At 41.4% G+C, this 23,585-nt stretch overlaps 1 protein-coding gene across 6 annotated transcripts in view; it reads left to right on the top strand.

Moving 5' to 3' along the window:
• Positions 1-17,887, top strand: part of LOC144505104 (kelch-like protein 3) — a 121,591-nt gene extending 103,704 nt beyond the window's left edge. For 4 of the 6 annotated variants that reach the window (XM_078230934.1, XM_078230932.1, XM_078230933.1 and 1 more), the window contains 6 exons: positions 3,809-4,006; positions 6,272-6,376; positions 8,529-8,657; positions 13,305-13,445; positions 13,532-13,675; positions 16,229-17,887. In XM_078230934.1, coding sequence (XP_078087060.1) covers positions 3,809-4,006; positions 6,272-6,376; positions 8,529-8,657; positions 13,305-13,445; positions 13,532-13,675; positions 16,229-16,257 — 746 coding nt within the window. In that variant the 3' untranslated portion in view covers positions 16,258-17,887. The remainder of the gene's footprint in view (positions 1-3,808; positions 4,007-6,271; positions 6,377-8,528; positions 8,658-13,304; positions 13,446-13,531; positions 13,676-16,228) is intronic. The other 2 variants (XM_078230935.1, XM_078230931.1) reach the window with 1 other exon arrangement.
• Positions 17,888-23,585: the final 5,698 nt, after the last annotated feature.

The raw sequence follows: 23,585 nt of genomic DNA, 5'->3' as shown, positions 1-23,585 counted from the left end.
AACTGGAGGAAAGCCAACTTCAGTGGGGTAAGAACAGATCTGGGCTGAATAATTTGGAGTCCAAGGTTGGCAGGTAAAATGGTAGCTAATCAGTGAACAACCTTCAAAGAAAATATGATTTGGGCACAGGCAAGATCTTGAAAAAGGAAAGGGAGAGCAAACAAATCCAGAGCACCCTGAATGACAAAGGAGACAGAAATTAAGATAAAGTAATGCTGGGCAAAAACAATTAAGAACCAGACTGTGTATAGAAGGATGAGAGGGAAAGTGAAGAAGCAAATAAGAGAACCAAAGAGGGAGCATGAAAAAAGACTAGCAGCTCACATAAAAGGGAATTCCAAAGTCTTTTATAGGCATGTAAATAGTGAAAGGATGGTTATTGAGGATTAGGACCAAAAAGGGAATTTACACATGGAAGCAGAGGGCATAGCTGAGGTGCTAAATGAATACTTTGCATCTGCCTTAATGAACGAAGAAGATGCTACCCAGGCCATGGTAATAGAAGAAGTAATTCAGATACTTGAAGGGTTAAAAATTGAAAAGGAGGTGATATTGGATAGGTTATCTGCACTTCAAGTTGGCAAGGCCGAAAGTTGGACTGGGTACTGCGAGAAGTGAGAGTGGAAATTGTGGAAGAACTGATCATAATTTTTCAGTCTTCCTGATGATGGTACCAGAGGACTGGAGAATTGCAAATGTTATACCTTTGTTCAGAATAGGGTGCAAAGGTAAGCCCAATAAATATAGGCCAATCAGTTTAATGATGTTGGTGGGGAATCTTCGAGGAACAATAATTTGGGACAAAGTTAATAGTCACGTAGATAAGTGTTAATTAACAAAAGCCAACATGGATTTCTTAAGAAAAATATCATGACGGGGATTCTCCATCCGTTCACGCCCCGCTAACGCTGCCAGTGAGAATGGAGAATTTGGTGCTCAGACAAATCTCCATTCACTGCAGCAGGACCAGAGAATCCCAGATGCGGGCAAGGTCGGAGAATTCTAGCCCATGTCTAACTAACTTGCTGGAGTTTTTTGAAGAGGTAACAGAAAGGGTTGATGAGGGCAATGCTGTTGGTGTGGTGTGTATGGACTTCCAAAAGGTGTTTGATACAGTACCACACAACAAACCTGTGAGCAAAGTTATAGCTCATGGAATAAAAGGAACAGTAGCAACATGGTTACAGACTTGGCTGAGTGGAAGGAAACAGGAGTAGCTAATGGATATTTTTCGGGCTGGGGGAAAGTTTGTAGTGGAGTTCCCCAGGAGTTGGAGCCCTTGCTTTTCCCGATATATAAATGACCTGGCTGTTGGTGTACAGGGCACTGTTTCAAAGTTTGCGAATGATACAAAAGTAGGAGGAATTGTGAATTGTGAGGAGGATAGTGTAGAACTTCGAAAGGACAACGACAAGTTGGTGGAATGGGCGGACAGGCGGCAGATGAAGTTTAATGCAGAGAAATGTGAAGTGATTCATTTTGGTAGAAATAGCATGGAGAGACAGTATAAAACCGGGAATGCGGGAGCAGAGGGTCCTGGGTGTATTTGTGCAAAAGTCATTGAAGGTGGCAGGACAGGGTAAGAGAGTTGTTAATAAAGCATTCAGTAAACAAGGCTTTATTAATAGGAGCATAGAGTACAAGAGCAGAGAGCTTATGTTGAATTGATAGAAGTCATTTGTTCGTCCTATTCTGGGCATGCACTTCAGGAACGACATGAAGTAATTGGAGAGGGTGCAGAAAAGATGCACAAGAATAATTCCTGTGATGAGAAACTTCAGATGGAGATAGCTTGGAGAATTTAGGATTGTTTTCATTATGGAAAAGAAGGCTAAGAGGAGATTTGATAGAGGTATTCAAAATCATGAGGGACCTGGACAGACTAGATAGGGAAAAATTGTTCCCACTCATGAAAGGATCGAGAACAAGAGGGCAGAGTTAAAGTGATTAGTAAAAGAAGCAAATGAGGAAAATGTTTTTCACACAGCACGAAGTTAGGGTTTAGAATGCTCTGCTGAGAGTGTGGTGGAGAGACAGGTTCAAATGAAGCATTCAAAAGGGAATCGCGCTGTTATTTGAAAAGAGAGAATGTGCAAGGTTATGGGGAGAAGGTGGGAGAATGGCACAAGCTGAGTTGCCCATTCAGAGATTGAGTGCCTCCTTATGCGTCACAACAATTCTGGGTTCTAATTCTATGATTGGTAAACACCAATGCAAAGTATTCATTTAGTACCTCAGACATGTACCTTTGGGCACCTTTGGCTTCCACCAATACTAATATTGACTTCCTTGGTGGCATATTGTTGGACAAGTTCCAACTACTCGTATCTTGTCTAACTGCTATTAATTATGCGCTAACTGTAAGACCTTCAACATCGGAGTGTGTCAGTGTTGAAGTTGACGCTGTTCTCACCACATTCACACAAGTATGTGTACATACATGCACTTCAGTTAGGAACAGTGACCTCTGTGTGGCCTGTTCTAGTTTGTTGACACCAGCACTTCCTCTCGTGTTGTCCTATTGCCCAAAAAAACTCAACATGGAAACCATTACTCTATATTCATTACAAACATTTGTTGAGTAATTTGGGAAAATAATCTGTGCATTTGTTTTCCATTCATCACCCTTTCCTGAAGATGTTGATCATTGCCACCAAAAGCAAGAATACCACATTTTCCCCTCTCCCTATATTCCTTGGGTAGTGTGCACCAATTGCTGCAATATGCATCTATTACAGTATATTTTTGCCAAAGTAAATCTCTGATGCTTGTAAAATAATGTACAGTGGGTACAGGCATATTGTAAGAGGTACATTGTGAATGAAGTGGGGAAATATCACACTGTAACAGATGTACCGGGATATGCCCTTTGTCCACCTTCCAGTGTATTCATACTTCCTGTTCATCTGCCCATTACACTGCCCATTCCTTAAAATATACTCTAAATATGTCTCTAATGTACTGAAACTGCTACAATTTGTACTATGTATCTGCATCCCATGGATATCCTTTACCATGTATATTAATTTATACTGTACCTGTACTGTAGCTATATTTAGATCAGGCTGTTACCTGATGTAAATCATATATCTGGCTAGCAGAACAAGGTAGTTTGTCATCTATTGTCTGGTACATGATCCATGCTGGTGACAATGAAGTGTACTACCATTGGTTGCCATATTGCTGTTTTGTTTTAAAATCAGACTGGGAACCACAGATTGATTGATTACTTGTATTCAATGAAGTTTGAATGTGTCCTTTACTGCCAGCTCAACAAGAACAATGTATGATCACAATGTATGATACCTGCTGCATTGTGACGCAGTTTAAAGAGGATACTTGGCAGTAGCTGGGTAGAAATGCAGGTTTTTGCTGGTGTACATTGTCATTAACTAATCAGAAACATATTCCTAAATATGAAGACATTGTTTATTATGAATATGATCCAAAGCAATAGACAGTCATGTGCAATTACAGAGTTGGATGCATCCATGATTTTGTTCTGATTAAACACCAAAACTTTTGGTATACCAAAGGATCTTGAAGGCATGCTGCTTTAAATTCACTGTTTGCATTCAGAGTATGTTTATTCATCAACTTCCTTTAACAAAGCACTTTGCATCATGTGCATCATAGGCAAGAGGCTGCTGAGATGAACACTGAGTACATGACCCTAAGTGACAGGAAAGCAATTTAGACACCAGATCAAACAGAGGGGACTGTATAAATGACACTACCTGGAGATTGCACAATGTAACTGCAGTAAATATGCACTCACACTTGCCCTGTTTTATTATCTGTCTCACAGGTGTTGTGTACATGAGTGGCCGTGTTTATGCAGTGGGAGGATTCAATGGATCCCTGAGAGTCCGGACTGTGGATGTGTATGATGCAGTTAAAGACCATTGGACATCCATTGCCAGTATGCAGGAGAGACGAAGTACTCTTGGGGCAGCAGTGTTAAATGAATTGCTTTACGCTGTTGGTGGATTTGATGGGAGTACAGGTACAGTGGGTTATCCTTGAAATATTTTTCACTTATCCCATCCAAGTCCCCCCTCATTTGTAGTTATTGTTTAGAGAAAATTAGCATTTTATATCTTGTTTGGATATTTCTTAAATCCATCTCCTTGTCAGCACGAATAATTAATTGGGCTGCCTATTTCACACAATCGCTCCTCATCACTTGTTTTCAAAGGCAACTTGATACTGTAAGACCATAAGATATAGGAGCAGAATTAGGCCATTAGGCCCATCGAGTCTGCTCCGCCATTCAATCATGGCTGATATGATTCTCATCCCTATTTTCCTGCCTTCTTCCCGTAACCTTTGATCCCCTTATTGTTCAAGATCCTATCTATCTCTGTCTTAATGACACTCAATGACCTGACCTCCACAGCCCTCTGTGGCTTTGAGTTCCACAGATTCACCGCCCTCTGGCTGAAGAAATTCCTCCTCATCTCAGTTTTAAAGGGGCATCCCTTCACTCTGAGGTTGTGCCCTTGAGTTCTAGTCTCTTTCACTAGTGGAAACATCCACTTCACGTCCAGTCTAAATAGGCCTCTCAGTATTATAAATTTCAATTAGATCCCCTCTCGTCCTTTTAAACTCCATCAAGTACAGACCCAGACTCCTCAACCGCTCCTCATATGACAGACTCTTCATTCCTGGGATCATTTCTATGATCTGCAGGAAACTGAGAAGTAGTCTTGCTTCTTACCTTTCCACGACTACCACCTTCCATTTCCTCTGTCTCCTAATTTCCATATTTTAATTCACCACCATCTTGTTCCTCCTTGTTAGTTAAAATAAAAATATTAAAATTCTTTTTTTTTGCGAGATATGTCACTTAGCCAGGATATGACAGCAGTGGCAAGAATCTGCATCAGGATAGCATAATTACATTTTTCTTTCAGTGGAGATGTATAAAAGAGCATCATTAAACTCCATCAAAAGTGAATGTTGTGTTATCAAAAGATTAGGGAAGTTACATGGCTTATTCAAGGAACCTGCAAACTAAACCTTATTGCCCCATCATGTCCTCTAACTGTATTCCGTATGAACCTTGAAGTGGTGCTCACATTTAATATTGTGTATGCTTCCAAAAAGTTCTCCTCAGTTACCAATCTACAAGACTTTTATCATCAGTTGCCTGTCCATCATTAATAATTTTGTGTTTGTTATAATAGCCTTTCCTCAAAACTCAATCCTCGAATGCCGGAAACAACCCATTGGGTTTGATTGCACTGCCTCCATTGCTTGTCTGTTTCCTTTGTCCCGATGCCTATAACTGGACACAGTACTTAAAGGGCAGTCTAACTGTAGCTGTATTACACTTCCTTTGGCACCATTTTGGATATTCACATATTTTACATACATTTCTCAATTCTGTGGCAGGTGCCTCTGATTTGATTTTCTCCCCCCTCCAGTTGGTATAATTTTTAAATGTAACCAATTTACAATGATCCTATATGGAAGGAATGCATTACATGTATGTACATATATATGGGGTGGGAAGGAGGTGGTGTAGAGATGGTGGTGTAGTGGTAATGTCACTGGATTAGTAATCCAGTTGCCCAGACTACTCCCAAGGGTGGGGCCTGGGTTCAAATCCCACCATAGCAGCTGGTGGAATTTACAGGCAGAATAATAAAATCTGGAATTGAAACCATGAAGCTATCATCAATTATCATAAAAACTCATCATGAGTGAACCAGATTGGATTTTACCTAAAGGGAAGGAAATCTTCTCTCCTGACCCATCTGGTCTTCATGGTTTATGTTTTTAACTGCCCTCTGCAATGTCCAAGCAAGCCATTCCACTCGAGGGTAATTAGGGCAAATGCTGACTTCTTTAGTGATGCACGCATTCCTACAAAATGTAAATCATGTTTTAATCCTATTCCTTCCAAGTTTATTATTGCTGATTTGTAACAAATAAAAAATTATTGGTGGCAGCTATTATTAGTGATTAGCAAAGGTCTAAAAGTCTATTTACCTCAAGGCGTCCTGCCTTAGATTTAGCAAGAATAAACGTGTGAATCAAAGTGTTTCTTCAAACTGACCCTGTACAATTAGCACTGTCACATACCCTTCCCAATCCATTTAATCTCCTGAGGCTTGGCTTCAATTCACTAAGAAAGATTCTTAATCCTGATGCACTTTATTCCTTAGCTGTTGGTTCATTCAATAACAAAGATATCCTCGCTTTTATGTTTGTATTACGCTTAGTTCTGGAAATGAGGTGATTATATAATTTTTCCCTTGTTAAGTAGGACTATCATCAGTGGAGGCTTATAATTATAAAATCAATGAATGGTTTTTCGTGGCACCCATGAACACAAGAAGAAGTAGCGTTGGTGTTGGAGTTGTGGAAGGTAAGAGAAAAGATGACGGATGTTTTGTAGCTCTATATATTTTCCGAACAAATTGTTGTTCCTAACTATTATCCAGTAAAGAAATAAAGGTAAGAAACAAAAGTAATAAATTACTTGACCTTTGAGTCCTAAGCTTAAGGGCTGTCTTATAGTTTGAGTAAAAGAAAAATGAATTCATTTTTTGCATTGACTCTGACCCAAAAGTTTATTTATGTGAAAAATCTGATCATACATAATTTATTGCTTATCAAAGCGAATGGTTTATTTAAAGAATATTCTTTTCACAGTCTTTTAAAGAGGGCCAGGTCTCCTGAAGACTGTAAGTCACCGTGTGGGCTTTTATCTAGTCACTAGCCTGTTGCATGTTAAATGCATATTTATCTTTAATGAAGGTGTTTCTGGGTGTTCTTTCACCAGCATGATGATGCAAAAAACTCAAACCTGCACAGCAGAGAGGAATGCAGACTGGGCACTTGCTCCTACGGCATGTTTTGTTAGACAGAACAATATAAAACTGAGTTGCACAAAGATCGGTGTTGGTGATTTCAAACAGCACATTCATCCGGAGGCCCTTCAAGATTGCGTAATTTAAAAAAAATATATTCCCTTTTGTGAAAGCACCTTGTACCTTCCACGTTTCAGAACAGAGCCACTTCTAGTTTGTTCTTCTGTAACACATCTCAGCTTTTAGCTGGAGAACAGACTACTGGAAGCCAATCTTTTTCATATTTAGAACACTTTCAAATATGTCCAGTACATAGAGCGCGTGTGGAACTTTTCATTTACCATGTGTATCCACACTTTCCATATGCAAGTATTCATTCAGTTGAAGATTGTGTTTTCATAGAAATCATAGAAACCCTACAGTACAGAAAGAGGCCATTCGGCCCATCGAGTCTGCACCGACCACAATCCCACCCAGGCCCTACCCCCATATCACTACATATTTTATCCACTAATCCCTCTGACCTACGCATCTCAGGACACTAAGGGGCAATTTAGCATGACCAATCAACCTAACCCGCACATCTTTGGACTGTGGGAGGAAACCGGAGCACCCGGAGGAAACCCACGCAGACACGAGGAGAATGTGCAAACTCCACACAGACAGTGACCCAAGCCGGGAATCGAAACCAGGTCCCTGGAGCTGTGAAGCAGCAGTGCTAACCACTGTGCTACCGTGCCGCCCATATTTTGTAGAAAATGAGACAGTTTCATTAGGTAGAATGGGCAATTTCATAGCAATACCCTAAAGCTGGCTGGGGAACAGATTGGAATTTTTAAGTTTTGTGCTTTAACATTCCTTGCATGATCTCCTTAATTCACCTGTTATATTGTTCTCACCACTCAACATTATACAGTTCATAATGTTGGTTCAGAACAACAGTTCTACAGCTATCTGCAGCTTGTATCATCTCCAAAGTTTTATATGATAAATATAAATATCAAAGTCACCTTTCTAGAAACAGCAATTACAGAATTTCATTAATTGCTATTTTTTTCACAAAAACAAAATCTCAAGCAGGATTTATAGTCTCTGTCTACTCATGTTTAATAATGCCTCAAACTGCTAATCTTCAGAGAGAAGGTGCCCAGCCTACATCATTTAAACTGAATGATTATCAATATTCTAAACACAAACTGGTGTGAGAGTCCTGAGAATAACTCTCATTATGTGAGGATTTTTCTCTGCGGCTGTTTTGCCCTATGTCATTGGTGTTTGAAGCTGTGAAATCTAGGTCTTAATCCTTGCATGATTATTTTACACAGACTTTCTCACTCCTTGCTACCTGGGAGTAAGTAACAAGTTCCTGGATGGACAGGGGAGGAATTGAATTTGTGCTAAGAATTTAAGCTAAAATTCACACTCATGTTAACTCGTAGAAAAACAAAATACTGCAAATTCTGAACTAAAGACAAAAATTGCTGGAAATACTCAGCAGGTCTGGCAGCATCTTTGGAGAGACAAACAAGAGTTAACATTTCAGGTTGATGCCTTTCATCGCTTCTGATGTTCACACTCTCTCCCTCCTCACCCCATTTCTCTCTCTCTTCTATTGGACAGCCAGTATTGAACAAGAAACACTGTTTTGTTTAACAGTTTTCCATAAAATACATGTGTTGATTGTTAATGCACGCTCTGTTTCCTCAGGCAGGTTGTATGCAGTAGGTGGCTATGATGGAGCATCACGTCAGTGTCTTAGTACTGTTGAAGCGTATAATCCAGTCAGCAACGAATGGACGTATGTTTCAGATATGAGTACACGTCGTAGTGGTGCAGGTTTGATTTTTAAAATATATTTTTTGTATAATGTACAGCATTTTACAGTCTTTTCAAATTTACCTTTTTAAATTTAGGTTGAATTTTTTTATTTTTAGAACTAATGTATCTTGCATAACATGGAAAGACACTGTAGTAAGTTTGATCGGAGTTGATAAGACCTGCTTTTCTAACAATTACTGGATAGTTTCAAGAATTTAATTATGGAAAATTATAAATGATTAATTTACACAACGTTGTGTACAACAGTTTTCACAATTGATTCTCTTTCAATGAGTGTAATGATAAAGACTATTTTATTCTCAATTCTTTCCTTGAGCCGTGAGACTCGTTGAATGTTTTGTTGAATCACAGTAGCGAAATCGTTAAATAACATCCTATGTGACTGTGACCTTGGAAAACGATTCTTCCTCTGCTTTCTTGGTCTGTCTGTAGCCTTTAACATTGTGGGCCACATGACCCTCCTCCAGCTCTTTCCCTCTGTGGTCTGGTCGGGTGGGACTGCATGTACCTAGTTCCATCGTTATCTATTCAGTTGTAGCCAGGGAACCACTTGCAATGGCTTCTCCTCCTCCTCCAGCCTTACAGTCCTCCAAAATGTCATCACTTCTCCAATTCTGACGTCTTGTGCATCCCCAATTTGAATCACCCCACCATTGGTGGCCATGTCTTAGCTGTTGAGTCTCACTACCTTGCTTTTCTCCTTTAAGACATCAGATGAAATCTACTTCTTTAATCAAGGTTTTGATCATCTGCCTCAAACCACCTTTTGTGGATCGGTGTCAGATTCAATTTGATAATGCTCCTGTGAAGCTTGAGAGCTGCATTTTACTACATTAAAGGTGCTTCATAAATGCAAGTTGTTGTTGAAATGTACTTGACCCTCACGCGACCAGGAAAACACAGCATATTGAGTTCAGTCAGTCTGCCACTGGTGAGGCATCTTCATGTTGAACGCTTGTCTGACACAGGTAGGGAGTAAGGTGCTAAATTGGTTAGCCTTGAAAAATGTTGGAGGAATCCCAATGCAAGATTAGCCCACACCCACTGATTGGAATGGGAGCAGCATACCAACTTCATGCTGTGTGCTAATTATTATGAATTTTTGCGTACATTGGGCACCAACTGCACCAGTCATTGGCCAGTGCTTAATATTGTTACTAATTTGCACTAAAGATACCCTGCACCTCTTAATGGGGAGGATCATTGTGGCGGGAGCAGGTTCTACAACCAAATCTGACCTGGGAAAAAGAGAAGAATAGTTGACCATGGAAGAGCATGGGTCCCCAGGTTTTTCGGATGCTGAATTTGAAGATCTTGGTGGAGGAGGTGGAAGGTAGGAGAGGTGAGCTGTATCCTCAGAATGTTCTCCAGACACACCATGAGAAGGCAGTGGGAACAGTTGGCATGTAGGCCAATACCAGGAATGTCACCTCAAAGACCTGAATGCAGTGCCAAAAGACATCTAATGACCTCACGTGAGTGGTCAAATTCTGCAAATGATCTTCACATGCCACATCCTATCAGCTGCACCATACTAGCTTCAGCTACTGCTCAATTCGCCCCACCTACCAACAATGTGACCTGGCACTTTTGAAAGTCTCATATCTATTTCTACATTGGTATCCCAATCTTCTAAGACTAAAAACAATTGCCTCCCGATATAAGGATGTTAGCAGTTAAGAATAGGTTACTAGACTGATACCTGGGATGAGGCGGTTATGTTATGAGGAAACGTTGGACAGGCTCAGCCTGTATTCATCAGAGTTCAAAAGATTGAGGGGCGATCTTACTGAAACAGCTAAGATCCCAAGGGGACTTGACAGGGTGCGTGCTGAAAATATGTTTCTCCTTGTGGGAAACTCTAGAACAAGGGGACACAAATAAGGGTCCCATTTACGATGGACCTCAGAGGGTCATGATTCTTTGGAACTCGTTTCCCCAGAGAGTGGTGAAGACAGAATCAATGCGTATTTTTAAAGGCAAAAGTAGATAGATTCTTGACTAACAAGGGATCAAAGGTTAATGGGTGTAGGCAAAATGTGGAGTTGAGGCCACATACAGATCAGCCACACTCCAATCAGCAGGTTCAAGGGGACGAAAGGCCTACTCCTGCTCCTAACTCATGTTCGTAGATAAGGAGCCAGATGCATAAAAATTCACAGCCACTCTTAGTCCGGTCCTTGCTTTGTCTTGTGGCTTCAACAGTTAACAGATTTCGGTGATTGACTCCTTAGAGAAGTGCAGGAGCATCAAATATTGGTCTGTCTTCTCAAAGATGCATTATTACGATGATCATAATGTACCTATATTCATTTCTGCTCCCCAATAATCTGAATTATACTTGAACATTAATTTTCTTTGGGTCAATACACATTTTTAGTGTGAATATAATTTCTCCTTGTCTTTTGATATTTTATTTTGTTGTCTGGCTTTTTTTCTGATTCTTTGACTTGAGTTTTCCTAACTGGTGTCACGACATCTCAGCATGAGCAGAACTGATATTGGGAAATTGATTAAAACACTAAAACTCCACAACAAAAACAGAAAATGCTGGAAAATCTCAGCAGTTCTGAAAGCATTTGTGGAGAGAGAATCGAGCCAATGTTTTGAGTCTGGATGACCCTTCATCGGAGCCCTGACTCGAAACATTGGTTCTATTCTCTCTCCACAGATGCCGTCAGACCTGCTGAGATTTTCCAGCACTTACTGTTTTTGTTTCAGATTTCAGCATCTGCAGTATTTTGCTTTTAACTAAAACTCCCGATATTTCCTTCATTCAGCTTGCTAACTGTGTTGACCTTCATGCATGGTTACTATTTTAATAACATTCCAGCAATCCAGAGAGAGGTTTTTTTTAAAATCCTGTTCATTTTTTGAAGGATTATGACCTGAACTCTCCTAACAATTCAGTGGGTAAATGCAATATGTGGCGTGATACTGAGTCCAAAGATGTGCGGGTTAGGTGGATTGGCCATGCTAAATTGCCCTTAGTGTCAGGGGGACTAGCTAGGGTAAATGCATGGGATTATGGGGATAGGGCTTGGGTGGGATTGTGGTCGGTGCAGACTCGATGGGCTGAATGGCCTCCTTCTGCACTGTAGGGATTCTATGATTCTGTGATACAGAACAGGAGAGTTGCTGGTTGAATTGTTCACCTAAGCTGAGTTAACTGGTCTTAACTGAGATGATGGTGGGTACTAATATTGGCTTCAGTACGCAGGGATTTTAAAAGGAAAAACTGACCAAGTTCCTTCACTAGATATCCCCCTCAGAACCCCCCGTCCCCTGCAAGTCTCACATGTGAACGTTCGAGAGAACAACATTGGAACTGACTATAACATTCCCCCACCTCAAAAATGACCTACTGTGATTTGTTTACTTGGCCCATGAGGAATGGGAAGGTTACTGGTGCCTATGCAAATGCACCCCAGCAGTAGTTACCACCTTTAGCAGAGGAATAAGGGAAAAATTGGAGAGATAAGAAAAAGAACCCCACAACCTAAAGAGCAATTCATAGAATCCCAACAGTGCAGAAGGAGGCCATTCGGCCCATTGAGTCTGCACCGACCGCAATCCCACCCAGGCTCCATCCCCATAACCCTACTTCTTTACCCTACTAACCCTCTGACACTAAAGGGCAATTTAAAGGCCAATCAACCTAACCCGCACATCTTTGGAGTGTGGGAGGAAGCCGGAGCACCACGCAGACATGGGGAGAATATACAAACTCCACACAGACAGTGACCCAAGCCGGGAATCAAACCCAGGTCCCTGACGCTGTGAGGCAACAGTGCTAACCACTGTGCCACCCATATGATAGATAAGGCATATGATATACTTGCCTATATTAGTTGAGGCATAGAGTTTAAGAGCAGGGAGGTTATGCTGGAACTATTTGAAACATTGGTTAGGCCACATCTAGAGTATTGCGCACAGTTCTGGAATCTACATTATAGGAGGGATGTGATAGCACTGGAAAAGGTACGGAGGAGATTTACCAGGATGTTGCTTGAGCTGGAGAATTTCAATTAGAAAGAGAGATTGGATAGACTGGGGTTGTTTTCCTTGGAGCAGAGGAGATTCAGTGGGAACATGATTGAGATGTATAAAGTTATGAGGGGCACAGATAGAGCAGACAGGAGAAATCTTTTCCCTTTGGTGGAGGGATCAGTGACCAGGGAGCATAGATTTAAGGTAAGGGGCAGGGGGTTTAGAGGGGACATGAGCAAACAATGTTTTCACCCAGAGGGTGGTGGGTGTCTGGAATGTACTGCCTGAAAGGGTGGTGGAGGCAGAGACCCTCATAATATTTAAGAAATATTTAGATGTGCACTTGCAATGTCAAGACATACAAAGCTATGGGCCAAGTGCTGGATAATGGGATTAGAATAGTTGAGTAGTTTGTCTTTGACTGGCGTGGATGCGATGGGCCAAAAGGCCTTTTTCTGTGCTGTAGACCTCTATGACTCTAACTTCATCCCTGTCAAACTGAAAGGATAGTAAGAAGTTTAACAACACCAGGTTAAAGGAAACATTGCTTGTTAACCTGAGATATATTTGTACAGGCTGATGGTCCACAATCAAGTTTGAGCAAATGTATTTTGCATTGAGGAACTGAATGTTTTATTCATTCTTATGTTACAGGAGTAGGGGTTCTAAATGGTCAATTATATGCAACAGGAGGTCATGATGGACCTTTGGTGAGGAAAAGTGTTGAGGTGTACGACCCATCCACAAACACTTGGAGACAAGTGGCGGACATGAATATGTGCCGGAGGAACGCAGGTAGGGATCCATTTAAACTTTGGGTTTTATCTTGATTCTGAAGGTAAAATAAGTTTTAGTCTAATCAAATATTTTCTGTCTTGTAGGAGTTTGTGCTGTAAATGGATTTTTGTATGTAATTGGAGGGGACGATGGTTCTTCTAATCTAGCTTCTGTGGAGTTCTATAACTCTATAACTGACAAGTGGACATTATTACCAAGCAATATGAGCACTGGAAGAAGCTATGCAGGTAAAGCTGTTGCAAGTTGTAGCTAAGATTTTCTAACCAGGTTGTTGTGTACAGCTATGATGCACAAGCTAAGCAGTTATATTTTTTTTGATCACTTGTCACCGGACTATTTTGGACCTATGTAATGTTAGAGTTGGTTTCCGTTCACAGGTGGACATAAAACATCCATATACATTATTCTAATTCTATTATGCACTAGAAAATTACTTAAGTTTTAAAATCTGTATTTTTAATTTGATTCTATTTGATTTTTTATTGTCACAAATTAGTATACAGTGAAAAGTATTGTTTCATGTGCTCTATACAGACAAAGCATACCGTACATAGAGAAGGAAAGGAGAGAGTGCAAAATGTAGTGTTACAGTCATAGCTAGGGTGTAGCGAAAAATCAACTTAATATGAGGTAGGTCCATTCAAAAGTCTGATGCCAGCAGGGAAGAAGCTGTTCTTGAGTCGTTTGGTACGTGACCTCAGACTTTTGTATCTTTTTCCTGACAGAAGAAGATGGAAGATAGTATGTCGGGGGTACGTGGGGTGCTTTTCCGAGGCAGAGGGAAGTGTAGACAGAGTCAATGGATGGGAGGCTGGTTTGCGGGATGGACTAGGCTTCGTTCATGACCCTTTGTAGTTTCTTTCAGTCTTGGACAGGGCAGGAGATATACCAAGCTGAGATACAACCAGAAAGTATGCTTTCTATGGTGCATCTGTAAAAGTTTGTGAGAGTCATAGCAGACATGCCCAATTTCCTGAGCCTTCTGAAAAAGCAGAGGTGTTGATGGGCTTTCTTAATTGTAACGTCAGCGAAGAGAGACCAGGACAGGTGAAGCTCTTGACCATTCCCACTTAATCCCCATTGATGTAGACAGGGGCACGTCCTCTGCTACACTTCCTGAAGTCGATGACTATCTCCTTCATTTTACTGACATTGAGGGAGAGATTATTGTCATCACACCAGTTCACCAAATTCTGTCTCTTTCCTGTACTCTGTCTCATTGTTCGGGGTCTGACCCATTACAGTGGTGTCATCAGCAAACTTAAAAATTGAGTTGGCCACACAGTCATAGGTGTATAAGGAGTATAGCAGGGGGCTGAGGACACAGCCTTGTGGGGCAACGGTGTCGAGGATAATCATGGAGGAGGTGTTGCTATCTTTACTGATCCTTACTAATGTTTACAATCATTTTCATATTTTATCTTTCGTGTAGAGGCAAAATGATAGTGATATTAATTTGCTTCATTGGAAGACTCTCTGATCCACGCCACATTAGTGTTTAAACGGAGCATTCATAGGCATCAATGATGCCCATGTTTCAAAGTGAATCGCTCTTTGACACATGGCATCATTGCTGCCTGGTTGGAGCACCAATTGGAGTCGATGATTGGCATCAATCAGAAAGCAGGAAGCTGTGACGAGGATAAATAGAAAAGCAAGAGGCTTCAATAAAGTTATAAATGGGAAAGAAAAGCAGTTTGAGAGGGGTAACTGCTGGGATGGATTTGCATATTGAATATGGAGAGGTGAGATTTCCGAAGTATATAAAGAGAGCAGCGTTAAAGGGTATTAGGAGGTTTGGGCATGCAGGACAATAAGTGAATTCACCTGTTGGCTGAGCGTCGGGGGCAACAATCACACAAGGAAATCGCATTTCCCAAAAGTATGGTGACTTAAATAATGTAGTTCTGATATCACTGAGTTAATTTACTGCCTTTTGCTATCTGTAGTCTGGTGTAAGCTAATCACTGCTATGTACTAGCAAATCGGTGGCTGTTAACCAATAAACATTTTAAACCAGAACTCTGCACTGGCAACACAGGGCAAAAATTGTAATTAATTTGAAATAGGGCGGTTTGTTGTTCTTCCCCAGCCTTTTCTTTCTTGGGAGTGTCTATGTTAAGCTGCATGAAACGTAGTTATCCTCAACTACGCTATGAATCAGCTGGCAGATGTGTCTGTTTGAGTGGATTAAATTGGCTAGTGCTGTTTGTCTCATGGAGAGTAAAGTGTTGCATCAACATGAGCCACTCCACCTAGTGGCGTACTAAAACCAGTGAAGAATTGGTAAAGTGGGTCTCGTTAAGGCATTATTTTTAATCGCTATCCTCGAGTGGCAGCCCAGCACTCAACTACCAAACAAACAAGGATAGTCAACTATATATACTCTTGAAATTAATTATACTTAAATTATTTAGTTGTGATGTAACCTTACTTTGAACAAAGAAAATTACAGCACAGGAACTGGCCCTTCGACCCTACAAGCCTGCACCGACCATGCTGCCCGTGTGAACTAAAACCCCTTACCCTTCCGGGCACCATATCCCTCTCTTCCCATCCTATTCATGTATTTGTCCAGATGAATAATAGAAACAAACGGGGCAATTTTAACTGAAAAAGATAATTGGGTCATGTATGAAACGTGCTGTTGATTAAAAGCTAAAAGTACCCAAAATACGTTTATATGAGGCAGAAATATCATGTGGGTCACTTATTGATATTATCATTATTCAGAACTGGCTTTGAATCTTTTAACATTGAATGGTTTCTTTTCCTATTAGGTGTTGCTGTTATTGATAAACCACTATGACTCTACACTTGAGCAACAGTGGGATTCAAGTGAAAACTGATTCGCATTCTGCTGAAGACTGACCTAGGTGTTTTTTAAAAAAACTATTTATACTACTTGGATGCATGGTATACTGTGTGAGGAACAGCTCAGTACAGTTACCCTGTCAAAAAGATACCAGCACTGCAATATGCATTTTTAAAAGAAAAATCAACTATGAATCTAAGGATATAGCAAGATATGGAAACACTTTCACTACTAGCACTGCAAGTGAAACTAAGAAAGTGCAAATTAGCGGGCACGTGCTATCGGTTTGCTCTTGCCAAGTGATCTGGGATGTCCAGAGTTGATAAGTGTCGGCCTTCAACAGAGCCCTATTAACTGGAGAATGTGAACTTTCTACTGTTACATGTGAGTTCTACACAGTATCGTTGCTGAAAAATCAAGCTGCTGCCTTTTAAAGCACAATTGTTTGGATCAGATGAAGCACTGTATTTACCATATCAACCATTTTAAAGGAGACAAACCCAACATTCTAACCTCGGGGGAGCAGAAGGGATATTTGCCATAATGGTTTGATCATGTTGAGATGAGCTGCTACTGTTATTTCAAATAATGTGCACCCCTCTCTCCTCCCTCAGATTTAGGATTAGATCCCCTATTTTAACAGGTGAGCTAATAGAGGATATGAAGTTCCTGTTGAAAGTAGTTCCTTCGGTAGCCAGAAAACTTTAATGCAGCCTTCAAATTCTCTGTGAGTTTGCTATTGCCAGGATAGAAATTGTTTGGACACTGAAACCTCTTTTGCACCGATGCCATGCAGCACACTTAGTAGTCCAAGCCAAAATGGACCAGAATTGTTATTGAACTTTTCAGCCTCACAGTTAAGAGTAATGATATTCATTAACTTACATAGATTGTATTAGCAGTACTCAAATCTTTTTAAAATAAAAAAAAAACTTCAGGCATCTGTAATCACAAGTAATGTGCAGATGGTGACAGACAAGATCGACCATCATACCTGCCCCTCCAGTTGATCTGGAGGACTTGGGATTGGGTGGTTTACACTAGGCAAATTAACTCAGTGAAAGAGAGAACTTTAAACCATCTTGTAGAAGAATTGTTTTAAAAATGCCTTTAACCTCAAGTTTCCGTTGTCCAGCCTTCCAAAGTTTGCAGCTAATTGTTTGGCTACTTTTAATGGATACTGCCATCTAGTGAAAATTCTGACCAGCAAAATGCTAAAATCAGTTTTTTTTTAGAAGAACAAAATACAGTTTTAATACTAAATGCATTCAAATTCATTCTGGCTACAGATAGTGTGTTTTTATGTCTAATAATACATGGAGCAGTATCATTTCAAGGCTCTGAGATTGCACTTGTATTCCTGATGTGAGTAGAATTCTTACTTGTGAGGTACAATAACATTGCAAATGTGGTTAATAGATATTCACTAAAGCCTTATTCATTTTAGTATATCCATTCCTCTGTAAAACATCAACATAAAGAACACAAGATTTTCATACTATTTGCTTTATTTTTTTTTACTTTCTTTAATTTCCATTTCCTTTACTATTTTTCTTCTGTTTTTCCTTTTACTTTATAATTTTGATTGTTTATTTCTCTGCTTTAATAAATCATCCCTATACTTTTTTTGTTTTCACTGTATTTGCCTCTGTGGCTTTCCATTTTCTTTCAGTTTTTAATGATTCTCCAGTCTCTGAGCATTGAAATATATGAACCTTGATTTGTTTTATTTTGTGTCTCTGTGCAGATAGTTTTGTGCAGTATGAGAGGTTTGGATACATTTGTCATTTTGCTTCTCAATGTTTCTTGCGTCCACTTTGGTGTTTTCCTTCCATCTCTTAATTTCACGATCCTGTCTGTCGTTTCCTGTGGATTTTCTTTTAGATGCTATTTTACCTCTGCTGTTTCCACACAGCCACTACTACTGGAGCTTATTAGATTGATGATAATGCTCCACTACTGCAATAACCTGGTAAGTGTTGCCCATGGTTTAAGAGCATTGTCTAGTGCAGCATGAGGGAAAATATAAAATGCATTAGGGAATGAATGAATGAAGTGTCAACCAATTTTGGGGCTTCTGGGGAGCCATACCTTAGATCCCTACAGTGCAGAAGGAGGCCATTCGGCCCATTGAGTCTGCACCCAACTCACCGAAAGAGCATCTTACCCAGGCCCACCCCAACCTATCCCCGTATCCCCACGCATTTACCATGGCTAATCCACCTAACGTACACATCTTTGGAAACCGGAGGAAACCCACACAGACAGTCACCCAAGGCTGGAATTGAACCTGGGTCCCTGACACTGTGAGGCAGCAGTGCTAACCACAGTGCCACTGTGCCGCCCTGACAGGGGACTTGGAGTCAGATTAGCTAATGCAAAAATGTTTATGTCCTGCTTTTCCAATGAGTCTATTTAATGTGTATGTTCGAATTACTGGAGGTGCAACAATTATAGAAGCTTTTTTAGTTTCCTTCACAAGAATTTTTGATTATGGTTCGATTGTTCATTTATATAATTATAGGTTGATTTGAATATTTTTGGCAACCTAATGACATGCAAATATAGTTCAATGAAAATCAAGTATTTTGGTGCCAATGTGATCCTGCCATTGATTATCAACTAAATGTTACTGAGTTGGATAATGGTTGCGCTTCTAATGTCAAACGCAAGTTACTAATTTAATTTATGGAAGTTATTACGTTCAGTACATATACTATTCCATTCTAAGCAGTGTTACAAAATAACTCTCCATCCACAATAGTGAGTGTCATAAAACATAATTAAGTTGTAATTCTGTAACTCTGTCTTCATTGTTATGTATTGGACTACCAAATCAGACCAAAAAGGTCATAATATAGTGACAGAGTATGGTGTCAGGGATTAATGTACCATTGCACTCTGCTGTCATTTGAAACAGTGTTTAAAATCTTTTTGGGTTTTATGTAATGATTTATTTTAAACGTTCCTGCCATATCTGTGGAACACAAGACTGTGAAGCACTCCTGACTGTATTTTATTTTTCAAAATGTCAATAAAATGACGGAAATAATTTGAACATTTTATTGTTTATTCAGCTTGGATGGATGCAGGACATTTGTCTTTTTATGTGTAGCACTTGACATTTTCTCGCTACTTTAGAACACTGACAACTGGAGTCAATTCTCTTTATATTTCTAATTTTAAAGTATATAGGTTTTTATTAGCGTAATGTTTCTTACATTCCGTAAAGGAATTGAATTTATAGAGGAAAGAAGAAAATGACAAGTACTCAGAATGGCGAGCAATAGTAAGTACAAAGCGGATAGTTCTGCACCTGAAAGATAATCAGATTAATATTTAAATTGCAAGTAAATTCGCAAGTAAATTTAAACTCCTATGTTTCCTACTGTTTTAAGATTTGTCAGAATTGTGTAATCTCATTTGAATTAAATTGATAAAAAGGTTTGAAGCCATCTTTAGTTTACGCATACAGATCTTGTGTCAACTGTTTTAATTGTATGCTATAAAATATTACAGACATGTCAATGAGCAATTTACCATTAGAATTTCAGGAATATTTTTAAAACAGTTGCTTGGTGATTTTTTTTATTGAAGCAGCACACTCAATGAAAGACTTTACTAAACATTGAGGCATTTGGTGGTAGACTTTACTTAAAATTGAGTTAACCCGCTAATTGCTACTTTGTAAATAAAAATGGTTGATAAAAAAAGTTAAATATTTTAAAATTATTTCTGAGTAAGACTTAAGTATAGTAGCATCAAAGTAAATTGCAATGCAAACAATCATAACAATATCATCACAATTTCAAGAATATAAAATGGGAAATTCGCTAATTGCAATTTCACAGCAAGTCTGTGGAGTAAGGATAAAGGATTTTTACAAGCACTTAGTGAGGCTTACCTCCAGTTGAATTTTATGCCAATTGACTTTAGATTGAACCTGACCACCCCACCCATAAACAAGTTCTTTGTTATTCATTGTAGCACTAGCATTTTAAAATATCAAAATAACTGAACCAATCGCATTTTTTCAGTTTTTCCAACATTGTTCCATGCTCTGTTGCATGCTGCACTCAGCACTTGTAGGAACAGGACTAGATGCTTTGGCCCCTCAAGCCTGTTCCACCATCAGTGATGTTTCATTTATTGGTTACGTGGCCTATCTTATCTTGAGTGACTCTGGTCTGACTCAGGTAGGTTACTTCAAACTACTTCATTAACATCATATACAAGGTGGGGACATTGCATCATCTCTGAGTACAGTCTGTTCTATCTGCTCTACAGTGTCGAGCACATGACTACTGTTACACTGTGACGTGGGTCACTGACTCATTACCATAACTATTAACCCATTCATCTACAAGTGTGAACATGGCTGATCTGCGACCTAACCCGACATTCCATATCTCTAGGCCTACATCTCTTAACATGTCTGTTTAACAAAGGTTGATTGAGCATCAATTGCTGAAGAGAGTCGCAAACTTCTAACACTTGCTTTGTGTGTGTAGAAGTGTTTACTAATTTCACCACTGAAAAGTCTGGCTCAGGGCTTGTGCCACATCCTCCCATGCCAACATACTAACTTTTACTGCATACTTCTCATTCTCCAGAAGCTGCCAATGTTTCACTTCCACTTTGTTGGAATGTGTTCACATCTTAATCACTAAATTTGTGGGGTGGGATTTTCCCCCAAAAATGACAAAGTGTAATTTCTGGTGAGATCCGGATCACAATCTTGATTTTTTTTCCCCCTATGCGCCTGAGGCACAACGTTTCTAATCCCCCGCTCTTGGGGGTCAGCTGCGCACTTCAAGCAGGGGGCACTGCATTTAGCGGTTCCACAGCACTTGGTCTCATTCCAAGCCAGGAGGATGGGAGTAAGGACACCAGCTCCTCTTCACAGCAGGGGCCTTCACCTGTTTGCTGGAGTCCTGGCAGCACGGGTCAATGCCAGCAGCCTGGCCAAGAGGGAGGGGAGTACAGTGTAGGAAGAAGGTGAATGATCTATTACGAATGACCTACTGTTACCTTGTCACTTGACCATTCTGTCATGCCCCCAAATGTCACCTGGAACCCACAAGCTGCCACCTCGCAGGTTTCCAGCCGCTGACCTCTCACTAGCTTCCTTAACTTCCCCCTCAACACCACGGCACTCCTCAACAGAACACCCTCCTGCTTGGGTGCAGTGTCCACACATGCTAATTATCATCAAGCTCACATTATCCTCTTTTGTGTCCCTGCAGGAGAAGATAGCCCGCAACTGCAGAGAGAGAAAAAACAGGCAGTGGAATGCCCGAGCTGAGGACCCTGACTCCATTCAATGAGAGGGCCCATGGGGCTTGCACGGGAGGAACAGGAGGAGGCCTGCACCGAGTGGAGGAGAAAAGTGAGGAGTCACTGCACCTTCATCAGTCTCAAGTAAGTATTTTGTTGTCCAAACACTTGACCATGCCATATGCTAAAACCCTGGCCTTTGCCTGGCAGGAACATCAACCAGAGAGCCTGGCCTGTTCACCAGCAGTGCCCCACTGCCCATCCTTGCAAGCACCTCAGAGATCATCTCCGAGAGGACACGGATGAAGCGTCACGGTATCACCCGCACCGTTCACCGTCGCAGAGAGAGGCACCTCGGTGGGTGAACTGAGTAGCCAGGCTTCTGGATCACTTTCTGGTGAGCACCACACTGCTTCTGACGTGCATCAGGTGGAAGCAGGAACATCCCAGGGATCGGAGAGTCAGAGGTCTGCTGGATCCCAGGACACAGATGTGCCCCAGCCAGGTGCCTTGCCTCTAGACATGTTTGAGCTTCAGCTGCTTGAGATGCAAAGGCAGAGCTGGGAATACCAGGAGGGTGACTGCAAGGCCAAATGGAGGAGGCCCACAGCCTTCTGTCGCAGATATGTTGTCGGCTTTGTGTGGCACCCGGGCCAACACTGCAAGAGTGGCAACGCAGTTGAAAGCCTGGGTCAAGACATTAGATCCATGGCTGCGTAGCTCAGTCCCTGAGCACCACGGTCCAGACAATGACTGACCTCCAGGGCTGGTAGTACCAGATGATGTCCAGGCTTCTAGAACTCACTCCAGCTACCCCTTTGCCCCATTGAGTAACCCAAGAGCCCACGAGTACCCGGAGGGAAGAGGAACTGGTGGAGCACCTGCAAAGGCCTTCCACCTAGGAGAGCCTGGGAGTGAATTCCCCCCTTCCTGATACTGGCGCACCTCAGGGGTGAATAGGGTGAGGTGGCAATACCAGTGCCACCCGACAGTAGGCCAGGGCCCCTCCAGGCCCCGACCCTCCGCAGGATGCCTGTCAAAGGCAACAGGGCAGGGAATGCGGCTGGCTGCCTCCACTTCTGGTAAGCAGCCTGGAACGCATCTAGACATAGTTGAGGGTACACAAGGATATGGAATTGTGGTGGCACAGTATGGGCACGGGTGAGGTTAGGCACAGATAGTTGGGGGTCTTTATCAAATGTTATAAATGCACATGTAACTACATTAGACAAACTCAAAATAACATAATTCCTGAGAGGACACGGTGACACTCAGACCCTCCCCCCCAATCCTCCTCCAGTGCTCTGTGACAAAGGGACCTCGGGCCAAAACTCTCTCATGAATCAGGGAGTCAGCCAACTGTTAACAGACAGACAGGAGTCAGAAGTAAGCAATAGCTGAGGAGCATCACAGACCTTGTCTCACTGCGAGCGATCATTATCTTCTTGCTCTCTCTGATCAGCAGGCACAAGGACTACCCAGGCCCAGCACCCTGGTGACTAAAGTTTAACACAACCCTTCTTCCGTGGTCACGGAGGGGTTAGCATCTTCTTGACAGAAGAGGGCTTCTTGAGCTGCCGGACAACACGGTGTTCCTTTAGTGTGAAGCGGGAACTGGTGAGGGCAGCCCTGGTCCTTCTACCCATGGGAACCCTTGCCCCCTCCTGTCCTCCATCTCCCAGCTCCTCTCAGGCCTCTCCCTCCACTCGCTCCTGGACTTCCTCCTGACCGCTCCATCACAGACTGGTTGGCGCTGTAAGCCTCGTTGAACCACACAGGCTGCAGACTAACAATGCTATAAAATTGTAAATGAGACAGGCTTCAGGGCGACACACACCAGTCACAACCCCATCCTGGAGACCACTGACAACCACGCCCAGCCACCCAACTTTGCCGAGGCCATGGTACCTGATTCCTGTTTTTAAAAACCCAGTAGCAATTCACATCTGGGTGACATCCCACCTAGTGAAGTCTGACTTTAACCATTAGAATTGAGCTAATTGCATCAATGGGGCGGGTCCAGAGATATCCTGTTCCGAAACCTT

This window comes from Mustelus asterias, chromosome 16, assembly GCF_964213995.1.
Source record: "Mustelus asterias chromosome 16, sMusAst1.hap1.1, whole genome shotgun sequence".
Lineage (NCBI taxonomy): Eukaryota > Metazoa > Chordata > Chondrichthyes > Carcharhiniformes > Triakidae > Mustelus > Mustelus asterias.
Note: the sequence above shows the minus strand (reverse complement) of the source record. Positions and strands in the feature narration are given on the sequence as shown.